General features: G+C 32.5%; 1 protein-coding gene across 3 annotated transcripts in view; it reads left to right on the forward strand.

Annotated features, from left to right (window-relative positions):
• LOC105205206 (SUN domain-containing ossification factor) overlaps positions 1–20,745 on the forward strand; it is a 55,151-nt gene that overhangs the window by 31,663 nt on the left and 2,743 nt on the right. Inside the window, exons 1-4 of one of the 3 annotated variants that reach the window (XM_039450750.1) lie at positions 14,776–15,215; positions 16,096–16,477; positions 17,724–18,337; positions 18,709–20,654. In XM_039450750.1, the coding sequence (XP_039306684.1) occupies positions 16,323–16,477; positions 17,724–18,337; positions 18,709–20,654 (2,715 nt within the window). In that variant the 5' untranslated portion in view covers positions 14,776–15,215; positions 16,096–16,322. Of the gene's footprint in view, positions 1–14,775; positions 15,216–16,095; positions 16,478–17,723; positions 18,338–18,708; positions 20,655–20,745 lie in introns of those variants that run through there. The other 2 variants (XM_026130601.2, XM_011174497.3) reach the window with 2 other exon arrangements.

Consider the following 20,745-nt stretch of genomic DNA (forward strand, 5'->3'; position numbering starts at 1 on the left):
CAATACAGTTAAATATTAATCATGCATTTCTCAACGGCAACGTCTTGCCTTCCGGAAGGGCAGGTTACAATGCCCGGCGAGAAATACTCGCCTTAATCTCCTAGATTCCGTGGTGTGCGTGGGTCCCTGATTTCATTATCCAATGTCGACACAAATTTTCACTCTGTCGACCCTGCTGACCTCACTGCAGAAATGTGTAACGTGCCGACATTCATCAGGATTAAATCGCGCGATTAGCGATATGTAAACTGAGTCGTTTAATAGAATGACATGACATGTATAGAAACTATCGAAAACCAAAACTAATATAGAGGAGAAGGTGTAAATCCCCCATTTGCATTTTACACAATAACTTTGTTAATAATTAATATTTTAAAGTAATATTTTATTTTGAAAACTTTACATTCGTTTTAATGCGTTATTCAATATATTCTAGACGTAAAGTAATGAAATATTTATTATACATAGAATGTTATTTATAAAAATGTGATGACAGTGCACAAGAGAAACAGGGACGGTAATGTGGCCCTGCCATAAAAATAGATTTAAAAATTGGTTTTGTTTAAAAAACACTTTTATTATAAAATTATGTACTTATTCAAAATGAAGAGAAAATTGCAAAATATATGCAAATGTATGTACGTACACATTCTTCCGCATATAGACTGCAGTACTGAAAATTTATAATACATGTAATGTAAATTATAGATTAGCAATAGAACTATAATCAAATAAAAATGAGTGATTTTTTTAATATTATTACGACTTTTGTGTTCTACCTGGGTGCGAGTAACGAAAGCTCAATTGAATTCCGCGTAGAAGCCGCATCATCGTTTTACGCAGGGTAAATTAACACACTAATTACATCTGTTAAACGTAACGCAATTAATATCCGCATTCTCGACATTATTATAAATTTATTTTCCGTTGTGTTTTGTTTCATAATTTCTTGCGCAATATTAACGTACCACGTTGTTTATTATCGTGTACGAATTTCCAACATGATTGAAATGCCTGTTTTCTCGCTAACAGCCGTTAAATGATTTGATTCCACCTGAGCGATACTCGGAATTGTTTCCATAATACACAGCGTTCTTGGTTACATCATAGCACGAATTCCATCAAAATTCGCATGGAGAATGGCTCGTGGTAAAATCGCATCTACAACGCCGCAGGACACGTCCGATTTTTAGGATATGCGCGAACAAAGTTACGCCGAAACTTTCTACTGACGATAAAACGATGAGATGTCTTCCGATCATGTAAGCACGCTTGCACGTGTCGTCGAGCCAAAGAAAATCGCGAAGATGGAATTTAACAAAGAGATTGCATCAAAGAGCATGTCAATATTATTTTGAGTTTTTTCAACTATTTGATTACTTTCTCTGCCGTCTGATATATTTCACGCAACGTATACAGATATTTCTCTACTTACAACGGGGTTTACGTTCCGAGACTTCGTAGATCAAATCGATCATAAATCGAATAGCGTTTTACATTTCATATGTAATAACATAAAACATTGGGTATTTATATGAAACATTAGGTATTTATATGAAATATAAAATAATTATTGTATCACTAGCATTATTGTTAAAATGATTAATTTAGGAAATGACAAAACAAAATTTAAAAAAAAATATATTACAATTTTTAATATACTATTATAAAAACAAAATGTTTAGTTCAAACACTGATTAACTTCAACAAGTGATTAAAAAAGTACTGTTTTTTCTTAAAAAACTATAATTTTTAATATTATAAAATTAATATTTATTTTGGATCATTAACGAGTACTTAACTAGCTTCATTATAATTCACTAGTTTATTCACTAGTTTATTTAATCATTAGTATGTTAGTTGTAAATCCGAAAATTTGTAAGTAAAGGGATACTTGTGCTGTTAAAGTCCCATAAAGATATAAAAATAATATGAAAACATAATACGAGACAGTATGAAAGCGATGTATGTCTCTTACCATCAGTATTAAATTATTATATATTGTTTAGTATATAAATTTTAATAGCAGAAAAATGTTTTGTTAACCAAAGAAATATCTGATAAATGTATTACACGTTTTAAAAGCTATTTTTGTTATGTGAGAACTTCTTGCCGTGTAAGCTTTTATTTTGCAATCACGGATCATGGAAATTGTATACGATCGTATAAGTGTCAGCTGATCAGTTAAATCTATTCAGCACAAATTCTCATATTTATTTTCCATCGCGGCGTAACGTGATCGGTCATGTTTGTATCCAGCTGCGATCGCAGCAGTTAGCGTCCTTCCACTCTCGGATTCCAATTCAAGTGGGTCATCGAGCAAACGAGAACGGTTTGCATAATAATAGAGTTGATTATTCGGACATGTTAAGATTTCATTGCCACGAGATATCATTTGACCGGCATGAATTAATCATTAATGTAGTGCGAATAATTGGACAACTCTTGATCAAATAAGTTGAATATGGAACGAAAATATAATTGACAACTCATAGAATCAATATTTATTCATTATATTATACTAACGGAATTAATATACATTATATATTAATTTACTTTTATATACTTATATTAATTGAAGTAATTTTATATATTAGTTTAATATTATAATATATATTTATATAGTATATAATTGATATAATTAATATATATATATATATATAAATTTATTTTTTCAATATATGCTCTATAACTTTTATTGTAGCAATTGAATTAACGACGCCAATAAATAACGTTAATTAACAACGTTCAATTAATCAATATATTACATACATCACGAATATGTGCACAAAATGCTGAAATATGCAATTTAAACTAAATTATTTTTGTATTGCCAATCGATTTTTTAAATGAAAAAGTAATATCTGATGCAATGAGAATAATGAATACAGCTTATCAGCTTTATAAATAAAACGCAGTGGACAAATGATCTAATTTTCTGCAACAGAAAACAGTGTTGTCATCAAAGAATTCTAATTTAGTCTTTAGTTTATATTAAGATATACTGCAAGAAAATAAGTACAGCAGGACGCTTCTTTGCGAAAGCTCAGTCTTTCTCTTTAGAATTCATAAATCTAAGATAAAATACTAAATCCATTCGCTTTATTCATTTTCTTAGAGATGAAGCGAATGTATTCACTTTTTTGTGCGCATGTTGAAACATCAAATTTGACGAGAATTTGTTAACAATTTCGAGGCCGTGATGATTTTTCCAAAATGTAACCTTGTCTTGAATATTCTACTTCCTGTAACGTTTAAAATTTCATTACATTTGGGTCGAAATGTTGTGATACATTCGCGCGAGCGTATCACGATATTATTTAATAATCTCGTCCGGAATAACGATTCGTAGAATGTACAATAACGTCACCAGGATTGGTAACATCTCGTGATGTGTCGTGGCCCAATTTCGCCCCGAGGTCAAACGATGTGTCTCGCGAGGAAGAATTTCTGCAAGCGTTTAAAATATGTAGCCGCTTAAAACTGGGACGAAAACACGATGATCATTTCACTTTTCCTACGGATTATTTTGAAAATATCTGTTTGTCTACTAATAGTAAAAATGAACGAGTGGAAAGTAGATAAAAACATTTAAAATATCTTGAAATTTTTAAAAATAATATTGTCTTATGTTTATATGTTTATATATATATAAAGCAAAGAGTGAGTTAAAATAATAATGTAATCTAACAGGAAAAACCATTTTTATAGCTAGATTTAATAATTGAAAAAAAAAATTTTTTTAACCAAGATTCAATAATTTTTTGATTAATAATATTCGAAACGAATCGGGATATTTGAAATTAATTTGAATATATGACAACAATTTCTATTTGTTTCGTATATTACTAATTTAGAAATTGTACATTAATTTAAAGTGTTAGAAACAGCTTTTTCTATTTTGAAGTGCTGAGTTTGAATTTGCCGTTAGAAAAATTCTATTAGTTTCAAATTTTTTAGATACAGTTGATTGATAGTAACAATGTTATTATTTATTTACGAAAATATTGCATATAAAACTGTTACTTTAGTTTCTATTATAGCATAAAAGTGTTGAAGAGTTAATATAAAATTAATTTAAATTATTTCTGCTAGGTTTGGGTAGTATTGTACATTATTTGAAAGGAGGGTTGTATGATCACAAAATTGCTGAAATTTGCCTGTTTACATTACTTTTTCATATAAAAAACATCAAATTAAATGCTTAACACTTTTGATTGTTTTCTTATTTTAATAAAATTTTTCTTATATTGGAAAAAATATATCTTAAAAATTATATCTTAAAAATTAACCTAATGGAAATATTTTGATGGTAAATTCTCAAATTCAGCGTCGAAAATTATTCTAAAAATAGTCTTAATAGATTCTTGCACAAAAGTAAACTAGTGTTATTAACAAAAAATGATGACTCTTGCTTAAAATAATAATGTAAGAAATATATTTTTGTCGATTGTTGAATTGATTTTTAAAAATATTCTTTATATCATCATCACTTGTGTTGTTACACAGATATCAATCGGAACGACTATGCTTCTACATATGCTCCGTAATACGCTTACATGCTTATTTGCGTATAACAGGTTTTCTTCCAATATTGTTGCTAAGTGCTTGTGTTATTCAATGAAACCTCACGAGACTGTATTAGTTTTGTTGAGACTCGGATGAAGCCATTTGTGCCGCCAAGAAAGATGTTTCGAGACAAGACGATCAACATGGTATTAACCGCGACGTCTAGTCGTATACGTTGCAACCGTCGGAGCTTATGATCTACGGTACTGATATTTACCGTAGAAAAGAAAAACCGTTTAGCATCAGACTGTTGATGCGTCCTTATACGATAAATTATCCGACATGTAATTGCATTTTCTTTACGTGATGTTTTATAGCTCTTGCCATAATCGAAACGCTGCACTGTCGACAATTGTTATCGGGCGATATTTCTTTGCTTTAGTGCGCAATGAAGATATACTCGTGTAATACTTCATTTTGTGTATTACACTGTGTGACAAATTTAAACTTTTGTTTTTCAGATCACAAACTAGACAAAATTCTTATAGATTTTTTATCACTGAAAACGAAATTGTATCATGTCACATATTTGAGGAAAATGGACTTGAAATTGTCAAAAATGGCATTTTTGGATGTGGCTACTTGTGATACGATGATTGTTTATATTTGACAAATTGTATATTATATTTGACAATTTTGACCATAGATTTATAATCGGTGAACCATGCCGGTGATTATAAACGCATTATAAACGGACCATTGTCATCTTTTTTTCCTTTTAATTGTAAATTTTGTATAAAGCAGTTTATTCAATACATGTCTGAGTTTTATAGATCTTAAAATTATTTAGATGAAACGATATAACGTTATCTTTTATCTAGTTAAATTTAAAATTAAATATCTTTATTTTATTTAAAATACATTTACATGTAATTTATATTTATCTTGAAAATTTTTAAGTTACCTAAATGCACAGATCACGGAAAGCATGCGATAGGCATGTATAAATTTTTTACGTATACATTTTTCATCTATTTTAACTCAGAAGTATTATAAAAATGCCATTTTTGGCATTTTTAAGTCTAATTTTTTTTTTAATGTAACGTGATAGAACAATTTCATTAGCAATTTTGTTTTCAGTGACAAAAAATCTTCAAGAATTATCTTGTCTGGATTGTAGTTTAATTTGTGTCACACAGTGTTATTTATACGTGCCTATCACATGCTTTCCGTGGTCAGTGCACTTAAAATAGAATAGTCAGATAACTTACAATTTTGTAGATAAAAATTAATTACGCGTAAATTTATTCTAAATAAAATAAAGATAATTAGTTTTAAATTTAGTTAGATAAAATATAACACTATATATCATTTTATCTATGTAATTTTAAGATAATATTGTTATTGAGTAAAACAATTTAGGATAAAAACTTGATATTTTTATTTGTAACTTATTTCTTAAAAACAAGAATCTTTCAAACAGTTTTGTTTGACAAAAAACTCCTTTTTTGATTTGAATGGATGATTTATGTCAATACGGTTCAAAGTTGAAAAATAGAAGGAATAGATATAACTCATATTATAATAACTGATAAATTTCCTTGTAAGTTTTTGAATTTACAGTTTTGGAACAATTTTTATATTGTGCTACTATTTTCTGATCTGTGCAATCTGTTATCGAAAAATTCTGTCGTTAGGACAAATGGTAGCTCGGTTGACAATACTTCTCTATCCAAGATAAAGATGGAAATAATTTACATTCTATTAATCCAGATAAAAATAAAATAAAGCTATTGCTTCATCTAAATAATTATCTTGATAATTCGATATAGATAATTTTATATAGGTAACAAGCACTGACCGTGATAAAAACTCGCGAAGGTTCGCAATTAGTTTACGTACGCGCGTTGCTTAACAATTCTCAATAATGCATCGCGCGAGATGGAACGGCAATTATATGCAAACATATCGGTTTCGTAACGAGTCACGTTTCCGTTTCGGGCGGCCGGCCACATGCTCGGCACGCCGTACATGCATTTCAACGATTTCGTCGCGATAGCGCGCCGACTAATCGCGCAGGACAGATCGATCGACTTTACGGGCTATGACAAAGGCACGTGGTAGCCGATATCCCGCATAATTCGACGGCCGGACACGCCTTGGAAACGTGCTTAAACCGCGAAGAATTCCGCGGTGTGACGACCGTTGAGAGTTCTCGCGTGGGCTGCGGCGTACGAGAGAACAGGAAGAGAAAAAGCCGACGTGACGAGTGGTCGCGTGAGACCATGGTTTCTTTTTCTCTCCGCTGGAGCGAGATCCAGCGCTAATCAGAATGGGTTTACGACGTTTGCGTGCACGATCTATAAATCTACTCCACATAATCGTATTTGCTCCTTAATGAAACTGCGCCAACGCACAATAGTCTGATCACGTATTTCTATCAGAAAATATTAATATACAGACAACTATTAATATAATACAAACTATTATTTATGTAATACAATTAAATAACAAATATATTAAATATATTTGATAACAATGCGACCTGAATTTTAGATTACAATCCAGACAAGATGATTCTTGTAGATTTTTTGTCGCTAAAAACGAATCTGCTAATGAAATTGCTCAATCACGTTATATTTCAAACAAAATTGGACTTAAAGAGGCCAAAAATGATATTTCTGGGTATTTGTGAGCGAAAATAGCTTAAAAATGTGATGTAATACAATTTCATTTCCGAATTTATTTTTAGCGATCTAAATTCTATAAATCTCATGTATTGCATTAATTATTTTATACAAAATTTATAGTTATAGATTAAAAGAAAGAAGGTTCATGATAATGGTCCACTTATACTTATAATCACCTGTATGATTCGTCAATTATGAATCTATCAGAAAATCAAAATTATCAAATATTTAATATGTTAAATATAAATAATCATATTTTACAAATAGAATGGCGGAAAAATAATGCAGTAGTGTGTATGTATTTTTTTCGTTGAAGTCAATAATATTAGATTTTATTAATCAATTTTTTTCATACATTGTTCAAACAATAATTGTTCAATTATATTTGATAATTTTGACCATACTCATTCTTTATCGGCGATTCTAGAAATCGTTATGTGCAGGTGAATATTTAAATATTATTGGCAAAAATTTCTAGTTTTTAATATTTTGGAATGTTTACAACAGTATAAAGTATTGAAAATATTCAGATAAAAGATTTAAATTTTTTGGAATTTTGCGTTATGGGAAATTTAAAGCAAATATTAATTTAAACCAATTGTGCAACGGCACGATTTCACAGTCGTATATCTATTAGAATGTTTCTTTAATTTTTTTTTTAATAATAATGTAGGCAGTTGTTGCTACGTGGGCGCGGTTGCGAGCATGCGGAGTGAAATGCCGCAGCGAGATTCGTCGCTGCGACACTTTTCACGTCAGCGATCGTACCTGAAGCTGTCACTTCGATATATCCGCGATTCATTCTTGTTATCGCATGCAGAACACTCCTTGAAAAATATTCACCGTCCTGGACTGTAATAACAGGAAAGGAAATCTAACATTGATAATCATCGATAAACTCTTCCTCCTATTTACCGAACCCGCACAGAAAGTCCCCCGAGACGGCGCGGCGATGCGCTCCGATTTCTATAACGCAAACGCATTACGTTGCGTGTGGGCTATAGATTTCCGTGCCAGTTTTCACTGGCGGTTGAAAAGATCAAGAGACACACTTCAGCTTTGGCAAACAATTGGTGCACAATCGATTTCGAGTTCCGTTATTACGATCTGTCGGTCGGGAGAAATCGCGCCTTTGTGCTAGAGCGAAAAAAACAAGTACGAACGTCTATCCCACGGCTACCAATTTATCGCATTAATTTCCGTCATTGAGCGTCGATTTATATGATCCGTTAAGCGTGTAAACACCTGGAATGACTTTTTTAAGCGAATAAGATATTTATCATCGTTTAATTCTTAATGTGCTCGAGATAGGACCACAATCAATTCTCATCCTCCTCTCTTTCGCGCCCGCTTTATTATTAATTATAATCATCGATCATACGACTTTCATTAATGAATAATAGTTATTAATGGTTCCCTCGGTTTGTTAGCTCCGCTTAAAGAGGTATTTTCGCTTTTAAGCTTCAAAAAAACCGATATTTTTTTGACATTTTTTAATAGCTTGAGAGAAAAAGAGCGGATTAAAGATAAGAGACTTACAAACGTTTTTATTAACGTACAAACTGTTTGAAAAAATTTAAACTTGGTTTTTTAAATAATATTTTTTAAAACTGTTAGCATGATAACTTATCTAGTTTTAACCGTTTGATAAAAAATTTTTAGGAGATATTTACGTGTTTCTCTGTTGCCCGGCCTTTAATCAGAATAAAAATTTTACCTTTTCAATTTTTTCGAGAAAAAAATTCTTGAAAAAAGGTGCAAAATAACCGAATGTTTTTTTTTAATTTTATCGTTTTTGTAAAAATAACGATTAAAATTTTTTTTTAATTTTATTGTTTTTGTTAAAATATCGATTAAAAAATTTTGTTGTTTTGATTAAAGTATCAATTTTTAACTTGATTATAAAGTAGACGAGAATTACATTTACATAGATTAATTTTTTTTTAATTTTTTATTTTAGATAACTTATGCATTTTGAATTATGGCAACAGTGAGTCGATTTTTTTTACATGCCTATATAGATTTGCAAATAATTGCCAAATATATCTTTCCAAATGTTTGACAGAATTGAAAATTGTGAAAATACATTTAAACATCAAGGAATACATGGCTACAGTTATGCAAGAAATGTTCAACTTACAAAATTACAAATTTTTAAATTTTTGTAATCAGTGGGTAGTCCGTACATTTTCTTACATTAAACAAAAAAGGTCCAAGTCTAATAAAATGCCTAAAATGAATTTATAATATAAATGCCTAATTTCAATATTATAAGTTATCTAAAGAACACAGTATGAACTATTTTGATAATAGTATTAAAAAATTTTAATTTTTAATTTAAAGGTATTGTTATTTCCTATCGAATTTTTTTCGTTCAACTCATAAAAATTATTGAATAATGAGAATACATTTTTCTTGATGAGATTATATAAGATTTCTTCACATAAGCAAATTATGTCAGTGTAACGCTATATAATCTAATTTCGAGTTTAACATTTCGAAAATAAAGATATTCTCAAAACAAAAATGTTTTTTTTTCTGTGTACAAATTTCTGAAAATTAAATTAACAAAAGAAAAAAGAATTAGCGTTTTAATATATCATGAACGTATTTAATATTGCATAGCAAATGATTAATGTCAGAGGTTAAGTTGTGGAAGAATAAAATGCCTCGTCATGGCATGACGGATGGAAAGACGCAAATGATTTTTATCCGATTATGCGCTCCTTATTGCAACGAACGACGGAACGAGGGTGTAACGTTAGAAAGGATCTGTGGCCAAGAGCACTCTTACATTTTTACGCGTCTTACGAGAAAAGGCTACTTAGAAAGCCGTTAAGTCGATAGAATTTCCAAGCTACTTTCGTGCACGTAGTCACTTCGTTGATTTCGCTGTCACTCGAGATTTATTGATCGCCTAAATACATGTAGTGGAACCAGTAGAGGATGCGTGCTAATATGAACAGGAACATTATTTAATGCTGCCACAAAGAGCCATTGATATCCGATTGAGAAAGCGTGCTCCTTGAGTACTCTTCTTGTCAGTGCATTCACTTACGCACAATCTAATTATCCAATTACATCTATGTATATAAGATACTTATTATTATAAATTCCGCGTCGGTTATCAGTGTGACGTATGGGTGTCGTGCATGTGCGTTCGTACAGTATGTGTTTTCATTGTCTTATCTGGTTTAAAATAATTTTTGCCTTTAAACTAGTGTAATCAAACCTAAGTGATATGTAGTTACTAAACTTTAATGAAATAGTTTAAATGTTCAATTAATAGAAACCAAATATTAAATAATATTTATTTAATTGTTTGAATACTGCTTAATAACCGATTGATTACTATTGACTATACATATATTGATTACTGTTATTATATTTGGTTATTCTTAATTACTAAATATTATTAAATATTTGATATATATTATATTAATCAAACATTTAATTAAAATTATTTTATTAAAGTTTATTTGTTATTACCAAACTCTTTTTCAATGGAAAGAGAAGATATTTTAAGAAACTTGAGGAATTATTGGAATATCAATTATATTATTGATCATTGTCTCAATGATACATTATTTGCGATTTGAATTTATATCTTAATTATGTAATACATAAAATTTTCTTAGATTTTCTATATTGTATAAATAATACATTCTAAATCTATGATTTAATTATATTAATGCTGTTGGTCAGTTTCAAGATAATGTTGGGTTTTGCGAAGAGATAAATTTATTTTTAATTGACAATGTGCATTTATTCGATGAAGTGTGAAGAAAGATTGAAGCTAATGACTTTTCGATCGAACGTGCATCGCTTACTTAATGTTGGCATTAAATTGCACTGCGTTGGTCACGTAAAGTAATATTCGAATTCTGATGATCGATGTACAATTATTTTTCTGTTTAACGATTTATTTGTGACGATGACGTAACTATCATAAATAATATTCTTCTCTTTAATTCTTCTTTTAAATCTTTTTTTTTTTTAATCGATTCCAGTTTAATTTTTGCAACAAATTTAAAAATTGTTACATTCAATAATTTAATATAAATATAAACGAGTTGTACGATGCTTTTACAGCGTAGTTTATAACTACTTTGTTGCACAACTCATTTTCAATTTTTTTCTCTTTCACTCTTTAAATTTTTTATCTCAACTCTTATTTAATATCTTGCTTGCGTTCCGTATTTTCCTGTTAATTAAGTTGAACCTTTGACTTTAATGAGTTAATTTTTTCATGCTTATATTTCCAGCATTTATAATTCGCGTTAATTGCGTTAGTTAGATGACCATTGAAGGTCTTAACGTTCAAGCTCCGTATAATTGTTTGTCGCATTGACGTTTCTCTCGTTATAATTGATGATATAATTCTGAAGGTAACGTGTATGTCCATAACAGTGATACACTTAATGATAACTTGTTTATAACGAACAAGAGATATCTGGTAAGGAAAACTAGTCCAGATTGTACCAAGAGTCGTTCCAGTTTTACGATTGACAGGTTTATGGGAATCCAGGTTTATGCGTACTGCCTTCGTTTTCTAACGGATAAGTTTCTCTGGTTAATTATCGTATTTTCACTGTTGACTGCTGTTCATCGATTCGTCGCGCGTATAAATCTTCAGTCTCGATTCTTTCCAAATGATTCTTTCCAAATGATCATACATAAAACATATGATAGTGAATTTTTTTGTTATTTTAACTTTGTTTATTAGCGTGGCTGCTTTTCTACCGCATGAGAAGTCAAGACATAAATCATATTTGACCTTCCGTTTGCAGTCTACGCCTTTTTTCCATTTCAAAAAAAGCTCTAAGATTTCTGCCGGAAAAGAACAATTTTACTGCAGTTTCTAAAAATTTAGTTAGCTACATATAACAAAAATAGATACAATTTTATATTAGCCCATTAAAGTAATTATTATACAGGACGTTCAAGCATGATAAGATTGCTAAAAAATGTTTACATTTTAGCAACTAGTTTAAACGTCTAATATAACTTTTTTAATAATCTATAATTATTTTCAGATTTGTATTCTAGCGAAATTTTTCTGTGCCAAATTCAACATCTTTATTACATTGCTAAATAAGTTTTTTATTCAAATGTTAACATTTTTATTAAATAAAAGTTGAATTTTGAGCAGTGGAATTTGAAAATAAAATTTTGCCAAAAAAATCAGATTGTAGACATAAAACTAAGTGAAAACGATAACAATAACATTCACTCGATTACTAGTTTCTTATTTTAATTTCTTCTATTTTTTCTATATCTTTATGCAATTCATCACGATTTAATCGAATAGATTAATTCAATGAATAAAGTTCATGTTATTGGAATTTCTATTTTTAATTCTATGCGTGTTAAGCGCTTTCATTTCACACACATTAATGCATTTATCTGTGTTTTGCATTATAATAGTGCTGTATCGCGTGCACGTATAATCGGGTTATTACGTAACAATGCGAATAGTGAATGACTTCTAAATCGCGAGGCGTTATTAATAGCCCATTGAAGAAACGGGAAATGAGTCGTCGACGCATTTCGCCTGCCTACGTTAAATGATTGTAGTCTATGAATGAAACTTGCGCGAATGCCTGTAGTTGTGAATGTATCGCGTGCATCGATGCGAAAAATATTACGTTATGGGCGTTGACAGTAACATGCCGTTAGTTACTGCACATATTAGTTACCGCACTGCTCGATACAATTATTGTCGTATTCAGAGAGAGAAACACATGATTATTGCTTTTATTAAATTAATATTGATATGCAGTGCAGCTGTATAATAACATAATCATTTTTTATTATCTAACAACACCGGTCCAGCGAATAATCGTTAATTAATTTGTTATTGTCCTGTAAATAAGCGATTAATTTTAAAAAGAAACAGTCGATATATTAAGATGGATCAGTGATATATATTTTTATCTTTTTGATTTTTCCCTTTGATTTTATCTAAATATTTTTTTTCTTTATCATGGAAAGTACGAATTTGCTAAGGTATCTAAAGCTGGATATACAGATTTGAAAATAATTTTGTTAAAATAATTATGTAGGACGCTCAAATTGCTTGCTAGAATGTCAAAACTTTTTGCAACATTAATCATCGTGATTGAACGTCTTTCGTCTACTGGGGGAAAAGTGTTTGGTATTTGTGATTATAATTGCATGGTAAAGTAATTAAGATTAGGAGCTCCATTTTTATAATTATTATCACTACAGTGTAGTAATAATAAGTTTATGTTTATAGTTATAACCAACTATGAAGTAATTTTACTATAAATTATAATTTCAATTATTAATATAATAATGAACAAGTATGAATAATAAAAATAACATGAACATTTCTATGTAGTAAATGCAGCTACAATTATAATGAACATGATAATTTTTTAAGAATTTGCTTACTACTTACGTACTAATAATAATTAATACGTTATTAATAATTTGCATGATTTGAACACTATAAAAAAAAGTTGTTCTAACAACGCAAATTATAGGTTTTAATTATTATTACTACCCTATAGTTATACATAATGAATATGTATACATGTATACATATATTACTACTACTTTATAGATGTATATAGTTGATATAAAAAATGATTACGAATTATAGTTAAATTATAGCAATTACAATCTTTTTTTTTGAATTATTTTGATAGTTCAATAAAATTGTTTTTCGATGTATCTAGCTAAATTTTGAGATACTTCAGCAAAATCGTTCGTTCCATGTACTGGCCAGTCAGTTATGTTTTTCATCGACATGATTCTAGTTCCATTCGGATCTAAAATGGTGGTGTGAACCTAGTTCCCGGTGACTATTTCACTGAAACCGATTGCCGTATTAGTTTAGCCAAATTCTCGAGATTGCATTCGAGATCAATATTCGTAGGTTGCAACCTTGCATAGTCAGCAGTAGGATTGCGGTTTCTCAGCGGCAATCGTTCTCGCGCAAATCGGCTCGTTCATTGATCATTTGCCAGACCGTGAAACAATCTCGATGGAGCTTTTACCATTCGCGGTGACATTGCCTACGTCTAAGGGTCTGTTCACAATGTACCATTCGTTCCGATTAAATACACACGTTAAGCCGGTCGTTCGAAGTCGATTGTCGTAATCGAGATGTAATCATCTTTCTTAACAATGAACAGAAGTCGATTCTCTTCCATCGTATGGCATATGAGCATAATGCATTTTCATATTATCATTTTTTCATATTATTAATTGTGATAAGTATAATAACCGTAATTAATCACATAATCCCAAAAAATGTATTGCTGTAATATTATAACATTTTTTTCTCATACTTTTTAAATATCTGATTTTATTTTTTTTCAAAATAGTCCAACTTTACCTGAAATAATTACATATACTTTATGAAACTAAAAAAATAATGTATTTTTTTCAGTTAATGATTTTTTCTTTCTACTCTCACGGTACTCGGTTTTATTTTTTTGATAAAAATATGATTTTTAGAATAAAATATTTTTTTTCTCATTTTTTTTTTGCAAAACTCTTGTTTGCGACATAACTTTTAACTTTATTAATAAAATATTTACAGATTTGAATTCTATCTGTTTCAGCGTTTAGTTAAAAAAAAAAGTTAATTAAAACCCATTGAAATTTACGAAAGCGAAAAGAAAGAATTTATAGATGTGAAGGTTAATCATAACCGGTCAATTGCAGTTTTAGATTAAAAAGATATTAGCATCTCCGGCAGCGGTTAAACGCGTCAGCACTTTCTAATTATGTAGTTATACGAGCGCCATTAGTTTAGCCGGTAACAGCAACTCGTCGATACTTCTTGCGGTTTTTCACGTTAAGTTCGACTCTCAAGTGTGACATTGGAAATATATTACGGTACATACATGGTCAAGGCGCCAATACTTCATAAGAGGATTTATATTACTGCGACATAAAAGAAAAACTCTGCATCGTGAGTGATAAATCTTTCAACGTCCAGTATAAGACTCTTCGGACGGAACTAACATTATATTATGAAAGGTAGTTTTACGAAGATTAAATTAGTAAATAAGGACAAGGACTTGGAATCGCTGTACTCGACTCTCTGGATGGAGATCAAATTCTGACGTGGCACAGCAGAGAGACGCGTTTAGTTCATGGTGTCCTCGGACCAATTCCGAATATTGAATATGCCTAGCAGCATTTAATAGCACATTCTAAGCATGTACGGCCTTGGCCAAAATTGTTAAGCTTCTGTATTTTTTTCATTTATCTTTCATTATTTGGAATTCTTTTATCTTTATCATTTCATATTGATTACTGGCATACGTAAGTTTAAAGGGTTCTTGAAACAAAGGTTAATTCATATTTTAATTTCTGTTTGAATCCTTCGAGTTAAAAATGTAAGGTGCCTAATATTTTTGGCCAAGGCTGTATGTAGACAGGTATCGATAATAAACATGCATCATAACTCTTAATTGAACCTTGAAATAAATGGCACGTTAACGTGTATGACAACATTCTTGACAGAAACGAAAGTATATTGTCCATCAAGTGTGCCATTACGTTTGAACTATTCAGTCGTATTATCAAATCTTTCTTACGCATACCACTGTTACTAGAAAGATTGCAAATGATTGGCTTGCTCTTTTTGCTGTGTGTATCGTTGTTTACTCCGAAATTACGATTCACAAAAATATAGAGAATTCATTTGGATTATGGAGTTAAAAATCTCTTCTCGTTTAGCGTAGTTGTGTGTTTTTATTATTATTGCAATGATTTTTTTTTTTTTTTTTTTTTTTTATTTAGACTGGTATTCAAAATGCGAAAGAAAGTTTACGATGAAATGCTGCACTTGTCACAATTCTAAAGTTTATTTTGGTTTCTTTCAAATACAACTTCGATCGTTCCAATTTTCCAGATAGAGAACAATAACTGTTAAATTCGTGATACAGCGGTTAATACGTGTGACATGTGTCTATCGCAAAACGGTCGTAAAAGTAATCGCGAGGAACGCTTTTTGCAAATAAACTTGCGACAAAGTGTGAATTGTAATAACTAAGGAAGGAATCGCGACGATTGGACAGACCGAAGCAACGCGACGGTGAAGCAGTGACTGCTAAAGTGTGTGCGCCTTAGCCTAAAATCATGGTCAAGGGCACAGTCAAGAACAGCAACGGCGAATGTCCTCTGCACTGGACCATTAATCCTGTCGGGCAACATAGACATCTTCTTCAGGCGGCCGCCTTCTACCTGGCAGTGTTGGCGGTTTTGTGGTGCATTCGCGCATGCATCTATCACCGGTGAGAAGCGTTAGCGAGGACACTTCTCGCGTTAACGAGAAGCCGAAATAAGCTTCTTTTATGATGCTGACACGTTTCTTCGCTTAGTAGTATTTTTATGGCTTAAAAAATTATTAAAAGTTAACATAATTTTTTTATTTTAGAAAATTGATAGAAAAATTGTGAAGTACAATGGTTTAAACTGTAACTCTTAAACTGTAATGTCGGTCTTACAGACCGCTATTGAAATTTTATTTGTCAACAACTTCCTTAACATTCACAAAAGACGCTCCAGTACCTTCGTATACCATCTGTTCCTATCAAACACAGCAGTAGTCTCATTATCATTCGCTGGAAACGTGTAACGTGAAACGGTTGAAAAATTATAGCGCTGTCACAGAGTGGAGTTTACATTACTTTTTTGAGGTATTGAGCATATATGCATTTCTTCATCTATGTCTTATTTACACATTATATGATGAATCTCTTTAAGGGCTATTTTATTCATTTTTGAAAACACATGTTCTACGTATTTTTAAGTGAGATCCGTCCTTTATTAAAAATTTACCAGACGTGTTCATAGAAAATACAATGTGCGATGTGTTCTGAAAAATGCTCTTGTTAGTTTAAAATTGGTTACTGCGGTTGTACGAATTTTATGGGTTATGCAATACGTTCTAATACATCAGTCACGTGCTACGAGCTATATTGTTCCGATGTTTATTCAATTTTTATCACCATACGTCATATTTTCAACATACATAATCGCGATGAAAAATTCTATGCATCTGAAAGCAGTGACTGCAGTTTGTTTCGTTTTATTATTCTGAAGTGCAACATCTGTTATTCGCTATTATACGTATTATAATATTTTATCATTGTTTTTGACTTTCTTTGAGACAAATTTTAAACATAAAGTTAGCAAGCTTATGTCAATCACAGCGATTCTTAATGCTGAATAGTGATTTTTATAAAAAAAAAATTTGTTATAAAAACTCATCCATTTCTTCCGAGTGGTTGTTATAAAGAAATTAATAATACTCATTTTAAAAAATTGATGAAAGTTAAAGAAATGACAAAATCAGGATTTATTAAAATTTAACCAGATTTTGCTTCATCTAATTAGCGACATTTGTCAAAAAATAAAGAATGAAATCTATTTTGAAAGATAACATGATTAATGAAATGCTAGTTAAAATATACAGTATAAAGTATATTAGAAATTATTGATTATTTTATAATATTATGTATGTTTATCTGTTCACAGGATCTCTGAGACTGACCAGGTGGTGCTGACACTGGTGGACACCGCAGCGGCTGGATTGCAGAATCTGGCCGAGCCGAAGATCGATCACGAGTTTCCTTCGCGATCGTCCGTCAAAAATTCCACGTTGTTGGGTGATAATCAGGCCAAACAATCCGAACATGTAAAGGAGTCTATGCCAACGACGCAGATTCCGCCGCCACCGATTGTCGATGAGACGACGGAGCGATCAAATGACACCGCTGTTCTCGGGGCCGATGAGGAGGCACTTTTGTTGAAGAAGATCAGTGCTGAGGAGCCGCCGGAGGTTGTAGTGATTGTCAGAGCGGAGCAAAAGATCAACGCGGACGAGTTGGAGCTAAGAGTCGAGGAGGAAGATGTTAGTCAGGGTCAGGTGTCCGAGGAATTGTCATCAAAGGGTGACGACACGTTTACCACGGCGTCAGAATTAAACGACACGGCGGCCAGAGCACGATTGGTCGGTGACAGTAGGGACGAGACTGCAGCGGTAATCCTGAACGGGCTCGTCACTTCAGGTCCTACCGAGCCACATGAGGACATACCGTCTTTTAGCGAGTGGGCTCAGAAGCGTTTGGAGGAGGCTGAAAAGAAGAAAAGTGAGTGTTATCATTAATCCTATCTTAATGAATAATATTATTAAGAGGATAAAACATAAAATTTGTTTAATCCTTTGAAGTATACATTTTGCTGTAGTATATTTTACATAAAATATATAGAACTTTCAGCCACTATATTAAATATTATACATGAATTTTGAAATGTTGAATTTTAGACTTAAATTCACAATTGATTAAAAATCCTACTTGATATAAAGTTCTAAAGAAATTGAAAGAAGTAAGTTTCAAAACATTTTTTTAAAGTATCACATACATGTATGACACCATGTTTCAAAGGGTTAAATTCGATACTAATATTTAGGAAATACAAGTATTATTACGAGTATCTATTTCGTCGCTTTATTTTGCAGCTCATCCAAACGCTTCCGTGCAAACCCCAGGTGGTCCAGGACGAGGCGTAAGTGGAATGAAAATTCGCAACAAAAATTACGCTTCTCCTGACTGTGGTGCCAAGATCGTGGCAGCCAACCCCGAAGCGAGTAGCGCCAAGAACGTTCTAGTATCCACGCGGGACGAATATATGTTGAACGCCTGCACGTCTCGCGTTTGGTTCGTCGTCGAGCTGTGCGAAGCGATACAAGCAAAGAAAATAGAGCTGGCGAACTTTGAACTCTTCAGTTCGTCGCCGAAGGATTTTTCCGTCTATGTGAGCGACCGATTTCCCACCAAGGACTGGAGTCCGGTCGGTCAGTTCACTGCCAAGGACGTGAAAGATGTTCAGAGCTTTGCTCTACATCCTCACTTCTTCGGCAAGTTTATCAAAGTTGAGCTCCAATCGCACTATGGCTCTGAACACTTTTGTCCTGTCTCATTGTTTCGCGCTTATGGTACTAGCGAGTTTGAAGTGTTGGAAACCGAGACTGAGAATGAGACCTTGGAAGAAAAGAGCACGGATGAGGACGATGACGAAGATAGTGACGAGGAGGAGCTGTTAGATAGCGAAGGTGACTCACCGAGTAATCTCTTTGGTAGCGCACGCGACGCCGTGCTGAATGTAGTGAAGAAAGCCGCGGAGATTCTGGTCAAGTCCAGTGGTCTCACTGGAAACAATATTACGCAGATTCAGCAAAGTATCGACCACGGTAACATTTTGGACAATTCATATACGAGCTGCACGACACCAAGATATACAATCTTTTGTGGCAACTGTACTGATCAGAAGTTTGCTAGTGTTTTCCAGCTGGTTAGCTGCAAGAACCGGCAGTTAGATGAGTTGTTTAGGATCGATCTGGTGAACAGAACTTTGAGGCGAGGAAGGTTGTGCGCTCTTCACGGAGTGGAGATTGAATCGTTTTGGCGAGGAAAAGAGGAAGATGAAACGAAGCACGATGACACGACACACTTTAATTTGGCGGAAGATCTCCAGGCAACTTTTTTAACGTCTTTCTTTAAACCTGAGTATATCGTGGCATTGTGCAACGTTTTGGCCACAAAAGAACGTAAGGTGGTAATGAATACGAGCTACGAAATTTCCGTGAACAAATCTAAAGACGCCGCCAGAAAAGACATTTTATCTACTAAGGATTCCGGCATAGAGGCCACTTTTCAAACAACCTCGACTTTGGATCCATGTATTCTGGACTCAAGTCCTTCCACTCGCAAGTCTGTTACATCCTCCAAGGAGAACCGACAGAATCAAGGAGAACCGTTGACTCAGGACGTTAACAAGGAAAGTGAGAACATTAGTATTGCGACTATAGAGACTTCTGCCAGCTTTCCAGAGAGCTTAGCGTCGCAGATTAAGCCTACGAAGACACTCAGCAAAGAGGACTTGAAGAAGGAGTCATCGGTACCGAATTTAGAACCTAGTAAGGAATTCACGGAGGAGACGTTGCAACCGCAAGTGCTGACGACCGTTCCGCCGCCATCTAATCCGACATCAACATTGAAAATGGCCGAGGAGCTGCCTGTTTTAGGAACTCCTATCGAGACGACACTGCCTATAAGTAGCGTTCCGTTAATAAACATTGACAGCCAAGAAACTGGTGAGAGTACTGGCGTGCCTAATACGGAAAGTATCGAGACTGTTGCGCAAATTAAAACGGATAAGTCGGATAAGTTGGAAAATGGTGAACAGGACGGAAGACAAGCGAAAGAACTGAACGAGCAAGAAGCCCGATTATCGTCTCAGGATAATCTCTCCTTGGATTCATTACTATCCGATTTGAAAGATTTGGAAGTTGACACAGCTAACTTGCAGAATGGAGCGTCAAGCTCATCGCCGACGACTCAGCCTACAGCAAATGTTGTTCCTCAAAAAGAGTCTGTTTTTCTTCGATTGTCTAACAGGATTAAGGTAAGTAAGAACAGTCTCCAATTTCAAGATTTCTAAAAAAAACGTTATTAATATTTTGTTAAAAAATGTAGAAAGTTTGTGAGAAACCAAA

This window comes from Solenopsis invicta, chromosome 6 (genome assembly GCF_016802725.1).
Source record: "Solenopsis invicta isolate M01_SB chromosome 6, UNIL_Sinv_3.0, whole genome shotgun sequence".
Classification (NCBI taxonomy): Eukaryota; Metazoa; Arthropoda; class Insecta; order Hymenoptera; family Formicidae; genus Solenopsis; species Solenopsis invicta.